The 20,070-nt window shown below is 30.2% G+C and overlaps 6 protein-coding genes across 6 annotated transcripts; 3 read left to right on the top strand and 3 right to left on the bottom strand.

Annotated features, from left to right (window-relative positions):
• Positions 1–2,539: 2,539 nt before the first annotated feature.
• Positions 2,540–3,574, top strand: GO595_000996 (adenosine kinase 2; the record flags this gene model as incomplete). Its single annotated transcript, XM_067923710.1, has 1 exon — positions 2,540–3,574. The coding sequence occupies one exon, from the start codon at positions 2,540–2,542 to the stop codon at positions 3,572–3,574; it is 1,035 nt and encodes a 344-aa protein (XP_067778939.1).
• A 2,422-nt stretch (positions 3,575–5,996) lies between these two features.
• GO595_000995 (Ras family protein) lies at positions 5,997–6,635 on the top strand (the record flags this gene model as incomplete). The annotated part of the gene is made up of 1 exon (XM_067923699.1): positions 5,997–6,635. One exon carries the CDS (start codon positions 5,997–5,999, stop codon positions 6,633–6,635), a length of 639 nt encoding a protein of 212 aa, XP_067778938.1.
• A 336-nt stretch (positions 6,636–6,971) lies between these two features.
• On the bottom strand, positions 6,972–8,009 carry GO595_000994 (carnosine N-methyltransferase; the record flags this gene model as incomplete). Its single annotated transcript, XM_067923688.1, has 1 exon — positions 6,972–8,009. The coding sequence occupies one exon, from the start codon at positions 8,007–8,009 to the stop codon at positions 6,972–6,974; it is 1,038 nt and encodes a 345-aa protein (XP_067778937.1).
• A 425-nt stretch (positions 8,010–8,434) lies between these two features.
• GO595_000993 (glutamine--tRNA ligase, cytoplasmic) lies at positions 8,435–10,699 on the top strand (the record flags this gene model as incomplete). Its single annotated transcript, XM_067923677.1, has 1 exon — positions 8,435–10,699. The coding sequence occupies one exon, from the start codon at positions 8,435–8,437 to the stop codon at positions 10,697–10,699; it is 2,265 nt and encodes a 754-aa protein (XP_067778936.1).
• A 306-nt stretch (positions 10,700–11,005) lies between these two features.
• Positions 11,006–12,583, bottom strand: GO595_000992 (Kinesin motor domain containing protein; the record flags this gene model as incomplete). The annotated part of the gene is made up of 1 exon (XM_067923666.1): positions 11,006–12,583. One exon carries the CDS (start codon positions 12,581–12,583, stop codon positions 11,006–11,008), a length of 1,578 nt encoding a protein of 525 aa, XP_067778935.1.
• A 5,799-nt stretch (positions 12,584–18,382) lies between these two features.
• GO595_000991 (Kinesin motor domain containing protein) lies at positions 18,383–20,014 on the bottom strand (the record flags this gene model as incomplete). Its single annotated transcript, XM_067923655.1, has 1 exon — positions 18,383–20,014. One exon carries the CDS (start codon positions 20,012–20,014, stop codon positions 18,383–18,385), a length of 1,632 nt encoding a protein of 543 aa, XP_067778934.1.
• Positions 20,015–20,070: the final 56 nt, after the last annotated feature.

The following is a 20,070-nucleotide window of genomic DNA, read 5'->3' as shown; positions in this document are numbered from 1 at the left end:
ATGGAATATGGAATTTTTGATCGATGTATTCGATAAAGAAGATGTAACAATAGCTAAAGGTAAAGAATTACCTTGTGGATAACATTGATTTTTTATGAATTTCGAATTATTTAAGTATAATGTTGTGTTTTCGAAAAGGGCTCCGCAAATATTATTCTCGAACATATTAATATGATTAATATAACTATTATTACAATTAATACCAGAAATTCCAGTTGAAACAGCATTTGTTGAAATAAGTTTCGAGAAATTCGATTCTTTTATATTTATGAAATTGCCATTTTGATGACTTATAATAACAATCTCTGCTTCTGACTCAACATTTTCAATATTACATTTGTTAAATGTTAAATTTCCACCAACCGCAATAAAAAGAGGAACTTTCGATTTAATAGAAGTTAATGTAATATTTTTGATTTTCATTTTATTTTGGGTTTTGTTTATTAAATTTAACAATGCAAAACCGGCGATATTTGAGTTCGTACAGATACTATCTGTGATGTTAATACTTGATTCAGTGATCCCGAAAAGTAAATCTTCACTATGCTGATTGTCAATTGTACAGCTTGTAAAAGATGCAAATGATGTTTGGCCGCCTGTAATTATTGTTCCAACATTATAAGAGAATTTACATGAAGTTATATTAACAATAGAATCAAATTCAAGAGCAAATAAACAAAGAACTCCATTATATTCAAATGTCGAATGTGATACAGTAAGAGAACTTGAATTAGATGACGCAAACATCGGAAGTTTGTATGTGTTTGAAGAAAAGTTTCCGTTTTCAACCATAACACTACAATTAAGAAAATGAAAAGAAGCTTTAATATATAAAGATTCAATAAAATTTATTGTGGATTTGAGTGAGTTAAGTGTAATTGTGCAATTAACACCAACAAGATGTGACTGTGATTGAGCTGTGTTATTGATAAGTTGTGAATTATCAATGGAAACATTCGAATTAACAAACGCTAGAAGCGCTGATTTTGAAAGACATGAATTTGAAAATATAGTTTCTTTAACTGAAATTAAGGAATTGTTGGAATTAAGAATTGGATTTCTAAAACCTGAAAAGATAATGCTTTGGATTTGAATTGACCCATTTTCAATGAAGATTGCTGGATATTCAGAATCTTCGAATCCAGGATTTGAAATTAATGTATTATTACCAATTAACGTAATATTTGTTAACGATGTTGAATTAATCCATTCTAAAAAAACATGAGCCGATTCATCCGATAAAATAGAATTTGTTATATGAATTATATCGTTATCTTTGATTGTTGAATTAATTGTTTTTAAATTGCACCCATTAATGCTATTACATGTTTCATTGTCTGGTGAGCTGATATTAAAGTAAAGTTCTTTAAATTGACATAAAACAGAAAATAGAAAAATCAGCATTTTTGGTCGAATGAATAAAGAACGTTTATAATTTTTACAACTTGTAAATTGCAACACACATTGATATCAATCAAATTTTTTATAACACACTCCGTTAATATAGTTTTGTTATCTGTTATTATTAATAAATTGGTTAATAACTATTTTGGAATGGGCAAAAGACAGAAAACATTGAGGTTTGACCGTTAAAAGATTTTATTCACACAATGAGGATTTATTATTTTTATGAGGATTATAGTAGAAGATTTAACTGGCTTTGAAGCAGTTCTTAAGCTTCAAATCCCTACTACTGTGAAAAATATTAAGGATATTATCATACAAGAACATCAATATAATGCAAAAAATTGTTTATTTTTCCATAATAAAAAGCAACTTCAAAATGAAAGTATTATTTGGATTAATGAATATGAAGATTATTCCATATTTATGTTATTAAATCCAATAGAGTTTCCGAATTATAATTTTCCTGGTAATCCTTCAAGATATCATTTTCCAAAATCAAAATATTTTTTGTTTTTTGAGAATAAAAAATATGGAATGTTTGATAAGTTAGACTCAATAAAGAGCATTTTTAGAAATTATTATTTTGAATCATATGGAAATGAAGGTTTAGAAGAAGAAGAGGAAGATGTAGGAGAAATCTCAAGTGAAGTTTTAATTCAAAGAAGTGGAAATTCTACTTTTATTAGAACAAGAGTGAGAAATAGTGAACTTCTTAGCTCCAGCTTTGTAATAAACCTTACAGATGAAGAAAATCAAATAATTGAGAGATTAATGGCTATTCATAGAAACTTTGATCGAATTTATATTATTCAAGTATTTGATGCATGCGAACGTGATGAGGCACAAACAAATGACTGTTTAATATCAATGAATTAAATTAAACAAAATGTTTTCCTTAGATTTTATTTCTCAACAAATTTTTCTTTGTTTTCATTGGCCTTCATATCGTTGTTGAAAGTTTTGTACACAATTTTTAGGTTTTAAAAAATATATTTATTGAAATACAGACCAAACATACTTTTGAATATTTCTTTTATGACCCACTAAATTTCAATGGATTCCAACAGAAAAAGTGTGACAAACATTGAAAATACATGAGGTACCAGGATACCAGGTATTAATTCACTTCACAATGCTTCTTGCATTTTGCAATCCCCTTATTGATGTTAGCGTCCAAGTTGATGAAGCTTTCTTGAAGAAATGGGGCTTAAAAAATGATGATGCGATTCTTGCTGACTCATTCTTTCAACCTTTAATTGATGAAACAGTACGTAAAGAAAAAGCAATTATAACAGCAGGAGGGGGATGTCAAAATGCTCTAGTAATGTATCAATGGATGGTGCAGAAAGATGGAGAAACAATTATCGTTGGTTCTGTTGGTGATGATGAAAACAGAAAGATTCTTGAAGAAACATTATTAAAATGTGGTGTTAAGCATCATTATCAAATAATCCCAAACATGTGTACTGGATGTTGTGCTATTTTGCTATGTAATAACAATCGATCGATCGTTGCTTCTCTTGGTGCTTCAGGTGCAATGGAATATAATTATTGGGAAACACCTGAAGTTATTAATTCACTTAAGAAAGCAAACGTTGTTATGATTAGTACCTTTTTCATAAGATCTTCTGATAAGATTGCTTTATCTATTGCTTTAGAATGTCATAGAAGAAAAATTCCTTTGGTTCTTTGTCTTTCATCTCCATCTGCTATTGAATCAGTTCAATTTCCAACATTTTATGAAATATTCAAAAAGGCAACAATCATTTTTGGTAATGAAACAGAGATAATTTCTTTTGCAAAGAAGTTCAAAATATTATCTTCAGAGAAAGAAGATGTTAATATAATGGAACTTACAAAAAAGATTGCTAATTTCGAAACTCCATGTGATAAAAGAATTGTTGTTACAACAATGGGAAGTCAACCAACAATTGGATGTCAAAATGGAAATGAACCAATTAACAGATCTACAATTAAAATAGAAAATTCTAAAATAATTGATACTAATGGTGCTGGAGATTCATTTGCAGGTGGTTTTTTAGCTTATTACGTTAAAGGTTGTTCACTTGAAACATGTATTGATGCAGGGAATTATTGCGCTTCATGTAATATTCAAGTCAGAGGATGTACTGTTCCAAATTATAAACCTGATTTTAAGATTCAATAAAAAGATAAAATTTTTTATTGTATTTATAAATATTTTATTAGTGCTGAAAATAATATCAATGCGTATAATGACATTAGTTATACATAAAATATCAATAAATAAAATTCCAATGAGTTTTTAAGAATAATTTATAGGTTATATAAAATAGATGTTGAAGATAAACCAATATATTTTACATTACAATAAGAAGCAATCGTATATTCATGTATTTGTTTCATTTTCTGTTCGAATATGAATAGAACGACTTCAAAAATTGAAATGATAAATCAATTTTATATTTGTCGAAATATAAAAAGTATACAATAATGCCTTTTTGAGTGACTCCATATCACAATTTTTCTCCAAAAAAAAATTTACGGAAAAAATTCATACAATTTTAATAAACACAACTTTATGAAACACTATACAACTTGTGTTTCAGGGAAAATTTGAATCATATAATTCATTATTTCTTTTGATAATTCAATTCCAGATCCTGGGGAATCACTTGGATCCAAAACTAATGTTGATTGCACACAACTAAATGATTCATTATCACAACAATGAAACTTGATTCTTATATCAACAGTTTCGTTATATTGAACAATTATATTAGTTAATGAAATTGGTGATGAAGCACAACATCTCTTTTTCATCAAATACTGATGCATTTTCTCATATAGATCAAATGCTCTAACTTGAAAAACACGAAGCATTGTATTTTCGTTTAATCTAACAGGCATTGAATTAGATACGAATGGTATCTGAAAAGGATATTCAATACCTTTCATCTCATATTTCATGAATCTATAATGATAAAGAAGAAAAAAAAGTTTTTCTCTTGTTGGATTTTTTTCGTTTAACTTTTCTATTAATTTATCCAATGGAGTTTGGAGTGCTTGACTTAATTTAGATATAATAACATAGGCAGAAGGTACATTAAAATCCGGTTCGATAAGAGCAGATAAAGGTTTCATTCTGTTTTTATATGGTGCCTTTAAAGCAGGATAATTAAGTGCGTCTGAAGCATATGGTCTTTCTCTTGGGTCCATTGATAATAAATTCATTACAAGTGGATGAAATAATGGTGGGACACGACTATAATCTATTGGATTTGATTTAAAATCATATTCCTTACTAACTTTAGAATGTGGAAGTTTTCTTGAAAATAATGCATAAATTATCACTCCAACGCTATACATGTCTGCTTTAAATCCATCAAATTCTTGTTGATGAATTGCTTCTGGTGCTGCATATTCATATGAACCACAATTTCCATGAACTTTTCCATTAAACGTAATTGAAGCTAACCCAAAATCACATAATTTAACATTATTGTTTTCTGTTATCAAAATATTGTCGAGCTTTAAATCTCTGTGTACAATGCCATATGAATGTAAATATTCGACCGCTGAAAGTAGTTGATTAATAATTCGAATAATATTTAGGTATTCTATTGGTTCTCGTCTCAAAATTTGACACACATCGCCTTTTCGTGCCATTCTCATGAATTGAAAAATCTGTGAATGTGAATCTGCAATTTCAATAACTTGAATGATATATGGATGGTATATTAAGGGTGCTAAAATTGTTTCGTTTTGTAAGAGCCGTTTTCCATGCTTAGATTCTTGTATTTTTGTTTTTGGTATTATTTTTACCGCAAAAAGATCTTTTGATCTCTTGTGGTACGCAATTCTAACTTTTGCAAATGAACCTTCACCAATAACCTCTGAAACTAAAAAATCATGTATACAAACAACTTTTGGATTTCTAACCCTTAGGCTCGATCTCATGCTTTTCTACCTAAATTACTGAAAAGACAATTTTGATGAATGAAAGTTCATAGAAAAATAATAATTTGCTATCAAAAAGCTTCATGGAAATATTACACAACAAAAATTTATTCTTTTTGAATGTTTTTTGCCTTTTTGATAAAAGTCATTTCCTTGATTTAATTGACTTTTAAAAAATCATCGTATGATTGAACTCTAATTGTGAGAAAAAAATAAATTTGATAAAAAAATACGTTTGGAAAAAGTACGATTGTTTTTCCTAAAAATCTCATTATTTTTTCATGAATAAAAATATACTTGATCTTATATCCACATTAAATGAAAAGATTAATTTATTTTTATACTTTTGTCTGGTGTTTCAGTCTTATTTTTTTGCACATGACATGTTTTTGACATTGCTTTTGTACATAACAAAAAAAAAATATCTAAAATAAAAAATTTTCATTTTAATTAATATTATTTCATAACATTTTTGCCATATTAAATAAAAAATATAATTATTAAAATTTTAGAATTACTATTATTATAATTATTTTAATGAAATATACGATAAAATTTTAGAAAAAAACTTCTTTTCACTCTGCATGATAAACTATTCAAAAGTAAACCGAACGAAGATAGTCAAACTTTCTAACCGTTTCATATAGAAAATGGTTGATTTGGGAGATACGCCTGCGCAAATAAAATTGGTTATGAAGGTTCTTGTTGTTGGGGAAATGGGTACAGGAAAAACCTCTCTTATTCGTCAGTACGTTCAAGGATTCTTTTCCGAATTTTATAAAACAACGATTGGGGTCGATTTTGCAAGCAAAGACATTCAGTGGGACCCAAATACTACAATTAACATCCAACTTTGGGATATTGCAGGTCAAGAACGATATGGAAATATGACTCATGTTTATTATCAAGAAGCATGTGCAGCATTTGTTGTATTTGATGTCACTAGGATGCCAACTTTTGACATGGTTGATGATTGGAAAAAAGATATTGATTCCAAAGTTTTCACATCAGAAGGTAAACCAATTCCTTGTATGCTTCTTGGCAACAAAATTGATCTTTGTACCGGTGGGAACTGGACCAAATCACAAGAAGAAATGAATGAGTATATTAAAAGCAAAGGATTTGTTGGTTTCTATACCACCAGCGCTCGCGAAGCAACAAATATCGAAAATGCAGTCACCGATTTAATTCGTTATGTTATGGACAACAAAATAGAGCCAGCTCATGAAGAAAAGGGAGTTAGTCTAAATGAGCCAACCACAAAGAAGAAAGGTGGATGCTGCAAGTGAAAAACAATTAAATAGATAAATCTTAGCATTACAGTAAACTTTCTTGGTGTGACTTTTCCTTCCAAATTCTCATTCACAAATTTGAATACTCTGATCGGTAATTGACGGTTTTTCAAAATCTTGGTCAATATAAACGGTTAACGCTGATAAACAACTTGTAAACAGTAAATTGTTAAAAACATACCATTTCTTAATCCAAAAATCACTGGTTAAAATACTTTACTGATTTACTTTCATTTGTTATTAAAAATAAAAATTATTTTTTTTTTCATGAATATGCTCATAATTTAAGAATAGATATTTTATATCAAAGATGTGTTTATTTAATCATGAGTATCACTTTCGTGCAACTAGAAACTGACACCTATAAGATGATCTGATGTGTGACTTTGGGTTTTGGCAATATGTTGTATAAACTCTATCATCCTTCACTATTTGGAATCCCATTTCTTCTGTAATTTGTACAAGATCTGTTAGTGTCATTGATGAGAACAAATTATCATCACATCTATGCAAAAGCATTGGTCCCATATTTATCCAATATCCTCCAGGCCGAAGGAGGTTATAAATTAATTCGACTGTTTGCCGAATATTTTCCACAACATCGATAAAATAGCAAGTTACCACAGCATCATAAAGATGTTCACGTGCACATTTTATTGCTTCAAAACCACCAGCAAGAAGATTTAACCTTCCCTCAGAAAGCAGCTTTAGTGGATCAATGATCCCACCTCGTGTATCGTAGTTATCTTTGATTTGTGCTGAAGGAAATGTGAACCCCATAAGTGCATCATCATATGAATCTAGACCAGATACTTGATGAAGAAATGGGAAAATCTGAAATACATGTTTTCGTCGAAGTGCAATTTGCGTCATTAATATCATGATGAAAGCTTGCTCATTAGCAAATGAGATAAAACCTGAAGAACTGATTTCGACGGCAAGGCGACAAAGGCCTGCACCTGGAACTAGAACAGTAGAGTCTCTGGGAAGAAATTCATTAAGCGCATCAATGATTGGAGTGTAAGTTTGATTTCGTTCATTATCACCAAGTGGGGTCCAGTCACGAGCCGCGGATTTAATAGCGGCCATAAGTTGAGAAAGATCAGTTGAATCAAATTCTTCAGGTGATCTAGTAATTGGAAATTGAATTTGTTGTTCTTTTTTGGCACCAAACACACCTGGAGCCTTTTTTATGATATATTCAAAAAGATCAGCATTTGAATTTACAGCATTTCTAAGATTGGTAATTTGCTGTGGAGTACGAACTCCTTTTTGAGCCATTTCATCAAGGCTTTTTGATGCGACTGCTCGGTAGTTTGTTAGTGCAGATAATAAATCGGAAAAAGCTAAAATTTCTTGTTTGCTCCACATCTTTACCAATTTTAAGACAATTTTATTTTAATTCATTTTTATTTGGCAGAAATTATTTAAATTTAATGTGACCAAATTTTTGCTTTTCACAAACTTTACAATATTTTACAATATTTTAATCTCAATAATCTGCAAAATATATCCATTAGATATTGTTATAACAAGTTAATTTTATTAATCTAAAATTAAATACAATTGAATATCAAAATTATATTATAAAAATCAAAGAATAAAAGTAATATATTAATTTCATTACATTGTCTTAATATTAATCATCAATATTATTAAATTAATGCAAAATATATATTTTTTGTAACGACTTTCCCATATTTATTTTGTGTGAAAATCGAGCCAGCTTCATTCAAAATGAGCGGTTTTGGCTTGCTGAAATCCCACACAAAAACTGCCACTGACCACAATCACGTATGAGTGAGGAAACAAAAAAGGTGTTCCTATCAATTGGAATTTCCGAGACAGAAGCTAATAAGCTTCTTAAGAATCAAAAATCAACAAGTCGTCTCTTATTAGCTATTCAAGAAGCCAAAATTCCATCATCTGGATGTCCACAAGCAAAAGGTGTTTTACTTCAGAAGTTATCACAAAAGGTTCTTCCAAATGCAGCTTTCAGTAAGATTGCTCTCTACATTGGTGAAGATAAGATCAAAACTCAAGAACAACTTGCATCCATCATGGACTTTGTTTCGAAGAACAACACTTACACTGATGAACAGTTCGATGCAGAATCAGGAATTGGTATTGAAGTTACTAATGAACAAATCGTTTCTAATGTCAATAAAGCCTTTGGTGAAGATTCCATCAAATCCATCATTGAACAAAAAGGCAAGAAAGCTGCTGTTGGATCCATTCTCCAAAAGGTTAAATCTTATGAAAACATGAAATTCGCCAATAGTGGAATGATAATGTCCGAGATCAACAAAGTTCTCAGCACAATTCCAGACAAAGCACCAGTCAAACAAGCGCCTAAGAAAGAAGCTCCAAAGAAGGAAGAGCCTAAAAAAGAAGTTGAAAAAGCTGAATCTGCTGAAGATGAAGATAACGAGATTGACTTTGCTGGTATTGTTGCCAAATTCCCCACTCCAGCCGACAACGCAATGAAGAATCCTGATGATGTTCAAAAACAACATATGGAAATTACAAATGGAAGTTATATGACTCGTTTCCCACCAGAACCAAATGGCTGGATCCACATTGGTCATGCCAAAGCCATGTATCTTGACTTTGGTCTTGCTGAACTTAAAGGTGGCAAATGTTACATGAGACTTGATGACACAAATCCAGCCAAAGAAAAGGACGAATTCATCGAAGGTATCAAATCCGATGTCCAATGGATGGGATTCCACTGGTGGAAGATCACACATACATCTGATTATTTCCATCAACTTTATGAATTTGCAATCCAACTCATCAAGGCAGGACTTGCGTATGTCTGCCACCAAACCAAAGCCGAAATCAAGCATTATCGCCAGAACAAACTTCCATCTCCATGGCGTGATCGTCCAGTTGAAGAGTCATTACGTGAATTTGAGCTTATGCGAATTGGATACTATACCCCATCAGAAGCCACGTTACGTTTAAAGATGGATTATCAAAGCCTTAATCCAAACATGCGTGATCAAGTCGCATATCGTATTATCTATAGCCCACATCCGCGCACCAAAGATGAATGGTGTATCTATCCGACATATGATTATTCACATTGTGTCATTGATTCCATTGAACACGTTACACATTCATTATGCACATTAGAATTCGAAAGTCGAAGAGATTCATATTATTGGGTGCTTGATGCATTACGTATCTACAAGCCATTCGTATGGGAGTTCTCACGTTTGAATATCACATACACAGTTATGTCGAAACGTCGTTTACAAGCATTAGTCCAACAGCATTTAGTTAATGGTTGGGATGACCCACGTATGCCAACAGTTGCAGGACTTCGACGTAGAGGTTTCACAGCGTCAGCTATCCGCACATTTGTTAAAGGCGTAGGCTACACACGTAACGTTAAGTCGTCGATTGATTACGAGAAATTAGAATACGTACAAAGTCAAGAACTTGATGAAACAGCGCCACGTATGTTTTGTGTATTGGATCCACTTAAAGTTACAATCAAGAACATGAACGAAACTATTGAGTTATCACCGCCACAGTTTCCGAAATATCCAAATAAGGGCGTTCGTCCAATGAAGATATCATCTGTCGTATACATCGATCGTTCTGACTTCCAGGAAATTGGCGAAAAAGGATTCAAGCGCTTGACGAAAGAGAATCCTGTTGGATTGAAGTACGCGAATTTCTTGATTAAAGTTGTCGACTTGGTTAAGGAGAATGATCAAGTCGTCGAAATAATTGCCGAAAAGTTCGAAGGTAAAGCGAAGGCTTACATACAATGGGTTTCAGACGGCGCTATCAAAGCACAAGTTAGACTATACGACAAATTATTTATGTCAAAGGATCCTATGGCAGTCGAAGGCGATTGGACAAAGGACTTGAATAAGGATTCGATAGTCATTAAGGAGAACGCTATGGTGGAGCCAATGCTAAAGGACGCCAAGGAATACGACAGGTTCCAATTCGAAAGATTGGGATACTTCGTGGTCGATAGGGATTCAACTGATGAAAAGAAGGTATTCAATAGAACAATGAGCTTAAAGTCAGGAAAGTTCTAAAGAGTAAATAAAGAATTTACAATCAAAATAAAAAACATTTTTGACATTTTGCAGAATCAATTGGAAAATTACAAAGTTTTGAACACAGTTCATAACTTGTTTCGGATTAACGAATGTGATTAGATAACATATAAAAAAGATTTAAATTTAACTAAATTAAACTTCTTTTGAATGAGTATAATAAAATTCACTTTAGGATTATGATTTGAACTTTGTATAAATGATCATTGTAAAAGTATTAAATTAATATAATTGACTTTACTAAAAAAAAATTAAGGTGAATATTAATGGAAGGTTTGTGATGATTTAGGTTTTCTTGAGAATAGATTTCGGAAGTATGTCATTCTGGAGGAAGTTTTCATTATTGTTTTGACAGACCTTTGGGGGATCTTCTTGTGCAACCCTAAACTTTACAGATTTGAAGTATTGTTGCATGGAGCTTTTTCTTGAACCTCTGTAATTTCTATGATATATTTCATCTATTTCATTTCTGTACATTTCATTTTCTGTTAATATTTTTTCATTTTCTTGTCTAATTTTATATAGTTCTTCTTTTGCTTTTTCTAGTTCATCCATTAATTTTTTCTCTTCTTCTTCTGAATCGAGATGAATTTTTTGTATTTTCGTTAGGTATTCTTTCTTTTCGCTGATTTTTTTATTATACAATTCTTCAAGTGGAATAGAATTATCCATAAAAGAAGAAGATTCAAATCTACTTAAAAATATACTTTGACAAATCGAATTAAATGTTTCCATTTGTCGTTTATATTGTTCTTCTTTTTCCATAATATATTGTTCCATTTCTTTTTTAAGTTCTGATCTAAGCCGGTTTTCTATTTCTTCTTCTGTTTCTACGATTTCAATTTCTTTCTTTACAGGAACTTTTTTAGGTTCTGTATGAACAATATCTGTTTCTGGTCGTGATACTTGACGTACAGCACATTGTGAAGCTTCAGCAGCAAATTGTAATGCAAAAATAGTATCTTCGATTTGTGTTATTGATGGTGAAACATTAACAATCATTGCAGCTTTAGCAGGTCTTTTTGTTGGCTCGAAAAATGTTTTAAATAAATATGTTAGTTTCGATTCACGGTATGGAACAGGCGTTCTTTTTGTTCCTGCTTCTTTAAGGAGTCTAATACATTTCCCTAGTGATAACATAGACTTGTTAATGTTGCATGCCTCCTTAAATGAACCTGAAGCAGAATTTACTACTGAAATCCTTTCACAGCCAGCAAGATCAATAATTGATAAGAAAGAAACTTGTTTTTGCCATGTTAACTTTAACCTAAAAATAGTATGTGATCGTGAACTATCACAATTAAAGTCTGTAACTCCACGATGTCTTCCATTCTCTCCTTTTTCAAGTAAAGCTGAAACATCTTCTAATGATTCAATAGGAAATTCAATTGCTGATTTAATAATGATGTCTCCATCTTTATCGTTCATGAGTTTTAATGTTTCTGGATTTTTGGCGGTACTTAATAGATCATATATCTTTTCATTATATATTTCGATGTAAGATGATGTAAGTTTTGGCTTTTGTTTTTCAGAAGATGATATAATTTGTGGTACAATAAAATTCATTGTTCTTTGTATAAGACCAGGCTTTTCATTAGTTCCAGTTATTGTAAATGTTTTCCCTGCATTGGTACATCCATAGCAAAAAATAAGAACATCATTTCCTTCAAAGAAATCCGATAATAATGGAAGTGCGATATCTTCAAATACACTTGCTTGGGATGTATCTTTGTCCAAAATTTTCCGGAATGAGTATGATTTATCTACACAGAAATAAGAAGATCCACGTGATGGACGAATTGTTATAGTTTGATCTTCAATTTGGAAATCCATTGCTTTTTCACCTGGCAATAATGGTCTCATTCTTAAAAATACTTTGATTCTGTCATCTGATTCTCCTAGATTTAATGTTTGATTATTTTGATTTTTCGCTTTTTGTTTTGAAATTATAGATAATTCTTTGTTGTTTTGGTTATTATTATTATTAATTGAAGGTCGACCAATAGTACTGTTATTAAGCGACATTCTGTAATGGAGAGTGAATGTATGATTTGTATGCTCTAAACGTACAGTATGTAAACGATTCAATACCAACAAACCGTTAACGAACAAATCGTGTTGCAAAATCAAATTTAAACTTACAATGAAAGCAAAGCCAAATACTCATTTATTTGTACATCTCACATGAAAACATTGAATATATTTTTAATGTAACACAATGTTTATGAATTTTATAAAATTGTTCTATTATTAATATCATTGAATAAGAATTTGTTCAACAACTCATTCTCATCCATTCTGTCGTCCGAATCTGATTCTTCAACACCCTCATTCGGTCTAAAAGAAAATCCATCAACAGTATGCGGAAGAGGTATTGGAAGAATCCAAAGCGGTAAATACTTTCTAGGAGCACAAACTTCTTCGAAATTCCTCAAGCACCCATTGTCATACTCAGAGTGCTTTTTTCCTTTTAATGATTCAACATATGTTATGTTCTTACTGACTAATGTTAGTTGGAACCGAAGGTTATTAAGAAGAAGATAAGAAAACAAAAAGCTATTAACAAATTGGAAAATAAAAACAAATATTGAAAAAGGATATGTTCCAATAAATTTTTCATAACATATCAGAATAAAAAAATAAAGAACAGAAAAACCCATATAAAACATGGTTAATTGGAAAAATCTGTGATTGTAAATCCCTATAAAATTCCCAACATAGCTACAATAATGATCAGCTCGCAAAACATAGCGACCTTGACTAGATATAAATGAACACCTAGCTGGACGTGGTTGCTTTTTAGCATAATCAATTTGTTCTTGGGTAATTGCTGTTCCTGATTTTATCTCATCTAACGTATAATGCTTTTTTTTGTCTTGCGAGTAATAAAAAGGAAGATACCCAGGATCTGTTTGATATGTAATAAGAAGGCATATCAAGCCTGTGATAGAAAAACAACCATACAAAAATGCAAACAATGGAGTTCCTTGGAATCCAGCAATATGGAACCTGATATGCATTTGGTATGTTATAATCACATGTAAGTAAATAAATATTTCTGTTAATATTGGCCAAATTTCAAAAACAGAATAACGCAGTCGAATTGGAGTTGGTTTATCAATTGTTATCCAAAAGAAGTGTAAGTAATTTCTCCACTTTGTAAGTGGAGGAATATTAGGATCATCAAATTGTTTCTTTAGGAATGGTTGGTTTTCTTCATCCATCTCATCAAAACCTCAGGCAATTGAATGATTTATACGGAAAGTAGCAAAAAATTTTCGGGCTAAATTATCAGGAACTTTCTCAAACACCTCAATCAATAATTGATTTGTGTGATAAGAATTATTCATTTTCTTTTAACTTAATTATTTATCATATCAATATCAATTATTTATCATATGACTGTCATATGATATTTTGAAAGTAAGTAAAAGTATCTTTTCATTTATTTCAAATCCGAATGATTTTTCCATATATTTGGACATTTTGAAAAAGGTTGATGAATTTGAAGAAACTTGAAGCTTGCTTGTAAGCAAAATAGAATCCAAAATATTTGAGATATTTTTGCATTATCTTCAAAAAAAAAGTTTCTCAAAAATCATCATATATTTGTTAAATAATTTATTGGATCCAAAAATTTTCATGAACTCAGACAATTTAAGTTTTATTCATTATAAATCAGAAAAAGAACAAAAAACATTAATTTCTTTGTTTAGGCCCTACAAATTTGGTAATAATATATATAAAAACATGAAAAACTTTCAAATAATTCAACAGCAGTTATGCGTAACTTTAAATAAACATACTGAAATAGTAAAATTACTTAGCAGTACATTTTAATAAGTAAACTTTTTGTTGAATTTCAATATATATACCGGTATATATATTTAACTTATATATAATTTATGATAAAGTATTTGAGTTATTTTTTTTAATGTTTTAAGCGATGATTTAATTTAAAACATGAGTACTTGTTTTGAAGAAAACGAATTCAAAAAATAATATTAAGAATTCTCATTTTAAGAACATAATTTTCCTAAAAACATATCAAATTTTAAATTTTTTTATTGGTACTGTTCAATTGATGGATTTTCTTGGAACTTCACAGTTTGAATGTTATAAGAATAAGAGTTTTTCTCCTTTGAATAATTTAATAAGTTAATCGCAACATACATTAGAACGCCTTCAAGAATTACAATAGTGATTAACGAGGGGAATAAAAAATAAAAAATTGGATATAAAACATTTTCTTTGATTTCATCACGACAAAATGGTCTGAAATTTCTAAAATGTCCTTCATAAGTTGGAGTTAAAGAATCAAAGTCAGAGCATTTTAATTTTCTTTCTATACCTAGAACAACAATCAAATTTTCTACTTTTGTCCACTTATCACCAAATTTTATGAGTAAATTTTCCTCATACAAAATAGCCATAAAACCAAGAGCCAATAATGTGAACATTGTGAAAATTAAAACTGAAATATATCCATAAATTAATGGTGTTTGTTGATGATGTGTTAAAATAATTCCCAATATAAGTGTTATAATAAGTAAAAAATACATAAAAAATATAATAAACACTGATATATCAGATTTTATAAAATGAATGAGATTTGCTTTCTTTAGCTCGCAATAAGGAAAAATTATGCATCCATTAATCAGACAGAAAATAAAACAATTGATTGTTATTATGATGATTTTTAAGACTCCCAAAGATGGCATATGTTTTATATAAATTTTGAGTTTTGATAAATGTTTCTTTTCGTTGTTTTGACTTTGACTGGAAGATATTTTTCGTTTTAAGTTTATTTACTCAATTTTTTATGAATACTTATAATAAATTTTATGTCTGTTTCAAGAAGATTTCAAAAAAATTTTCATGTCAATGAACAATAGAATGAATCAAAAAAATTATTTTGCACATGTTAAGAGCATTTAATAACTTTCTTCATCAGATATAAAATATTTAATGATGATTAGCATTTTCTTTATTTTCAGTAAAGCAATTTCAATTACATTTTATAAATAATCAAATCAAATAATATTTACAAATAAAAAATTTAAAAGATATTTTAGTAAGAACATTTTTAATTTTTCTCATTTAATTCCTCGTCAATTCTATTTAAAACTCTTTCTATATCATTTGCCAACAAATCCAATCTTCCAATACTTAGCGCTAACGAAGTCATATTAATTGATGAAGGTGGAGTTCTTTTAACAAATCTTGTTTCAGGAGCAGGCGGAGGGATTGATCTTTCAGCTCTGCTTCCTCTTCCGCTACTTTTCTTTACTCTACGTAAAATTAGCGGTTTGAGTGAATTATTTGATGGCAAAATTTTGATTGAAGAAACCGTCCAACTTTCTAGCGCCTGAATTGAACGGTTTACACGATCGATAGCAAATGCGTCGCAACCTTTTGATGTGGTCATTAAAGCATCTAATGAATCATTAATCTCGTTGATAATACCAATTTTTTCTTGGATTAAAGCGCTAGTTTTCTTCATTTTTTCGGGTATAGTGATTGAGTCAAGTGTGATTGCTTTCATTTTATCATCAATTGATTTAGTCTTCAGTTCAGATACACGTAATTCGAATAGATTTCTTAATGTAGAAAAATATTTATGCTTTAAATCGCATATTTTATGTGTTGTGTTGTTAATAAATTTTTGTACTTGCCAAATTTGATCATAATTATTTAATATACTGTTTTTCACGTTTTGATTTTCTTTATTTTTTTGTTGATATATCGATTCCAATTTTGCTATTTCTGATTTTATATTTTTGATTTTACTTGCGATTTGTTGTGAAGCGCAAAATGTTTGATTTGTTTGTGTTGAAGGAATTTTATGATTTGCGAATGACGCAGAAAAAAACGAAATTTTTGCAATCTTTTCGGATAACATTTCAGCCTCTTTTGTAAGGTTATTAATTGTTTCCTTATATTCTTGTTTTTTGGTTAACATTGACGAAATCGTTTGGTGCAAATCAATGTTTTCGATATTTTCGTCACTTTTTGCTTTTTCACTTTTTTGAATAACTTTTTTTGCTATTTCGAGCGATTTAGCTTCAATTGATTTTGCTGCTTCGAGACTATTCTTATCAGAGTGTATTGACTCGATTTCATCAGAAGTAATTAAATCATTGTCGATAACTAATTTACTTAATTTTCCTTTGGTCTCTTCAATGATTCTTTTTTCGTCACGGATTTGATTTGTGTATTGTGAATTAACACGAGAGAATCTATGGTTTGCATATATCAATGAGTTCCGTAAAAATGTTGTGTAATCTAAATGATCAGCAGAAAATATAAAATTCGGTTTCGAAAATATCATATAACGTATAAGAGTCGAAAGTTGTTGATTAATTATAAAGAGATAATTGGGCTGATGAATGTTTTGATATACAAAATATGGATTAAAGTCTGGAAACATTGATAAGTTTAATGGTATCCAAGTCTTATGTTCAAAGTGAAACATCATTACATTATTATAATCTTGAGAATTTTGTTGCTTTGATATAATACCGGGTGTCGTGAATAAGAGGTCAAAACAATATGAACAATTGGAAAAATTTAAATATTGGTTATGATATTCTGTGTCAAGTAAGTCGATCGCTTTGGTTTCGGTGTTGATTCGATAGATTTCAAAATTGGACTTTTCTGAGATGTTAAAACCGCCGAGTAAACAAATTTCACTTTTTGAAACGGGTACCATTGAATGGTTGTAAAATGGAAAGTTGATGCTAAATTCAACTTTTTGCACTGATTGCGTTTCTAGATTTAAGATATAAAAATCATCAAATATTTTGTCTTTATGTTTCCCACCAGATATAACAATATTGGTTCCAGAATTAGTTGATGTAGCTGCATGAAACGCTCTTGGTGGAATATCACATACAATATATGACCATTTAAACTTAGTGTCCTTATTAAAAATCCAAATGTCATTATAATAAACATCTGGCATTTCGTATCCGCCAAAGAAAACTATTCCTTGAGAGGACGCTGTCATAGATTGCCCATATCGCATTGAAAAAGGAACAACATTATCGACTTGCCATTTGTATTGCTGGTTTTGTTGATTTTGTAAATTTAAAAAATACAATTTTCCATTTGCCATGAAATATATAAAATCTTCATGATAACAAATTCTGTGTGAATAAGGTTCGAGCTGTGGATTCTTAGCGCTGTAGTTTTGGACTGGGGGCTTTTCTTTAATGTGATACTGTTCAATCTTGTGCTCCATTTTTGTCCAAATAATAAGCACTTTTTAAATAAACAAGCAACTTTCTTCAAGTGTTTCCTTTTTTTCAAAATTGTTATAGAATTATATTTGATACTAAAAAACTTGTTTTTGATAAAAGTAAGTGCTTCTCATTCATTTATGATTTATTTTTCCATTTTCCCTTCATTAAGGATTTGAATATGAAAACGTTTATTTCGTAGCACTTTTTCATTTATATTATTTTGAATTACACAATGATTGATGTGTAAAATTGTTTTTCTATGTATAATACTTGATCAATTTCAAATTTTGGATGTTCTTTTAAATATAAACAAATTAACAATAAAATGATCTAATTTTATAAACAATGTCTTTTATATGTAGCAAAATTGTGATAATTAAAATCGAAAATTCAAATAAGTTTACATATTACACCATATTTATGCTCCCTTTAGCTTCTTAATTTCTTCTACCAACACTTGTAATTTTTGTTGCCATATTTTTTCAATTTGAGCAATTTTATCTTCCAATTCACTCTGTGATTGTAAATGTCTTTCATGCAGCTTTTTTGTTGCGTCGATCATTTTCATAATATTATTTTCAAGCATTGTGTTTTTCTTTACTGCTTCATTTAACATTTGTTCAGTTTCTTCAATTTTTTCTCGCATTAGTTCTACTTCCTTTTCAAGTTCATTTGCTCTTTGTCTTTCTCTATCTCTTTCTTTAATACATTCTTCAAGTTCTTTAGTTTTACTTTCCATTTGCATTTTTTGAGCTAAAGCTTGTTGTAACTTTGAAGTATATGGTTGAGCCGATTGTGCCTTAATTTGTTGGATTTGAGCTTGATAATCATCTTGGATCTTTTTAACTCTGCTTGCCATTTCTTCATGAATTTCTTGTCTAATTTTTGCTTCTCTAATTTTTAATTCATTAATTTTCTTATTGCTATCATCTTCATCTTCATTATCAAAATTGATTGCAGCTATAGGTAAATCATCATCATATTCATCATCTTCATCACCATTTCTTACATTACATTCAACTGCTTCTGCAGCAAATTGTAAAGAAAATAAAGTATCATCAAATTGAATTGTTGATGGTGATATATTAACTATAACGGCAGACATTGTAGCTTTGTTTCCTGGCTCAAAGAAATCACGGAATAGTTCTGTTAATTTTGATTCACGAAATGGAATTTGAGCATAACCTCCTTTGTTAGCTTTACGTATTTCTCGTATACATCTTCCTAAAACAAGCATTGATTTGTTAATATTACAAGCTTCTGTAACAACTTGTGAATTTGTTTCGGATGGTGAAACCCTTTCTGAGCCTGCAAGATCAACAATAGAAAGTCTTGTACATTTAATCTGGGTTAAATCCTTTGTTCTTTTACCATTTATTATTGGTATTGTAACAAGTTTTAACATAAATATACAATGTGAACGTGAACTTTGTGCATTATATTTTGTAGAACATTGACGGCGAACAGATTCAATGTTTGAAAGCATTTCCATTAAATCTTCATTTGAATTACATTCTTTTTCAATCGCACCTTTAACAGTTGTTTGTCCAAATCCATCTTTTCCAATACGAAGTGTTTTCGTCGTATCTCCAAATAAGTCTATAATTTTCTCATTATAAACTTCAACACATGAAATTAAAAGTCCTCGTTCAGTGTTTTTGGGTGGTGCTGTTGCAAGTAATGTCTTAACAATCCTTGGAATAAGTCCGGGTTCATTTGGTGTTCCTTGGACAGTATATGTTTTTCCTGCACTTGTTGTGCCATATGCAAAAAGTAACGCATCAACATCATGCATAAATCGCCGAAGAAGTGGCATTGCAACTTTATCAAAGATTTCGCTTTGAGTTGCTTCGCTATTAAAGACTTCACTAAATGTAAAGCTTCGTTCTGCAAAATGCTTGAAATTTTGGGCACGAGGTGGTGGACGTGCTAATACTTCATTTCCTTTTACTTCAATATCAGCTGGTTCTTCATTGGGAAGAAGAGGTCTGATTCTTAAATAAACACGCACATCTGCATCAGGATTTGGTGTTCGATTTTTTTGACGCATTTGGGTTCTTGGTAATTGAGGAGTAACTGGTACCCTTGTGACTTGATGATGAAACT

This window comes from Histomonas meleagridis (assembly GCF_020186115.1).
Source record: "Histomonas meleagridis strain 2922-C6/04-10x chromosome Unknown contig_118, whole genome shotgun sequence".
NCBI lineage: Eukaryota > Parabasalia > Tritrichomonadida > Dientamoebidae > Histomonas > Histomonas meleagridis.
The sequence above is the reverse complement of the archived record's forward strand: the minus strand, read 5'-3'. Positions and strand labels throughout refer to the sequence as shown.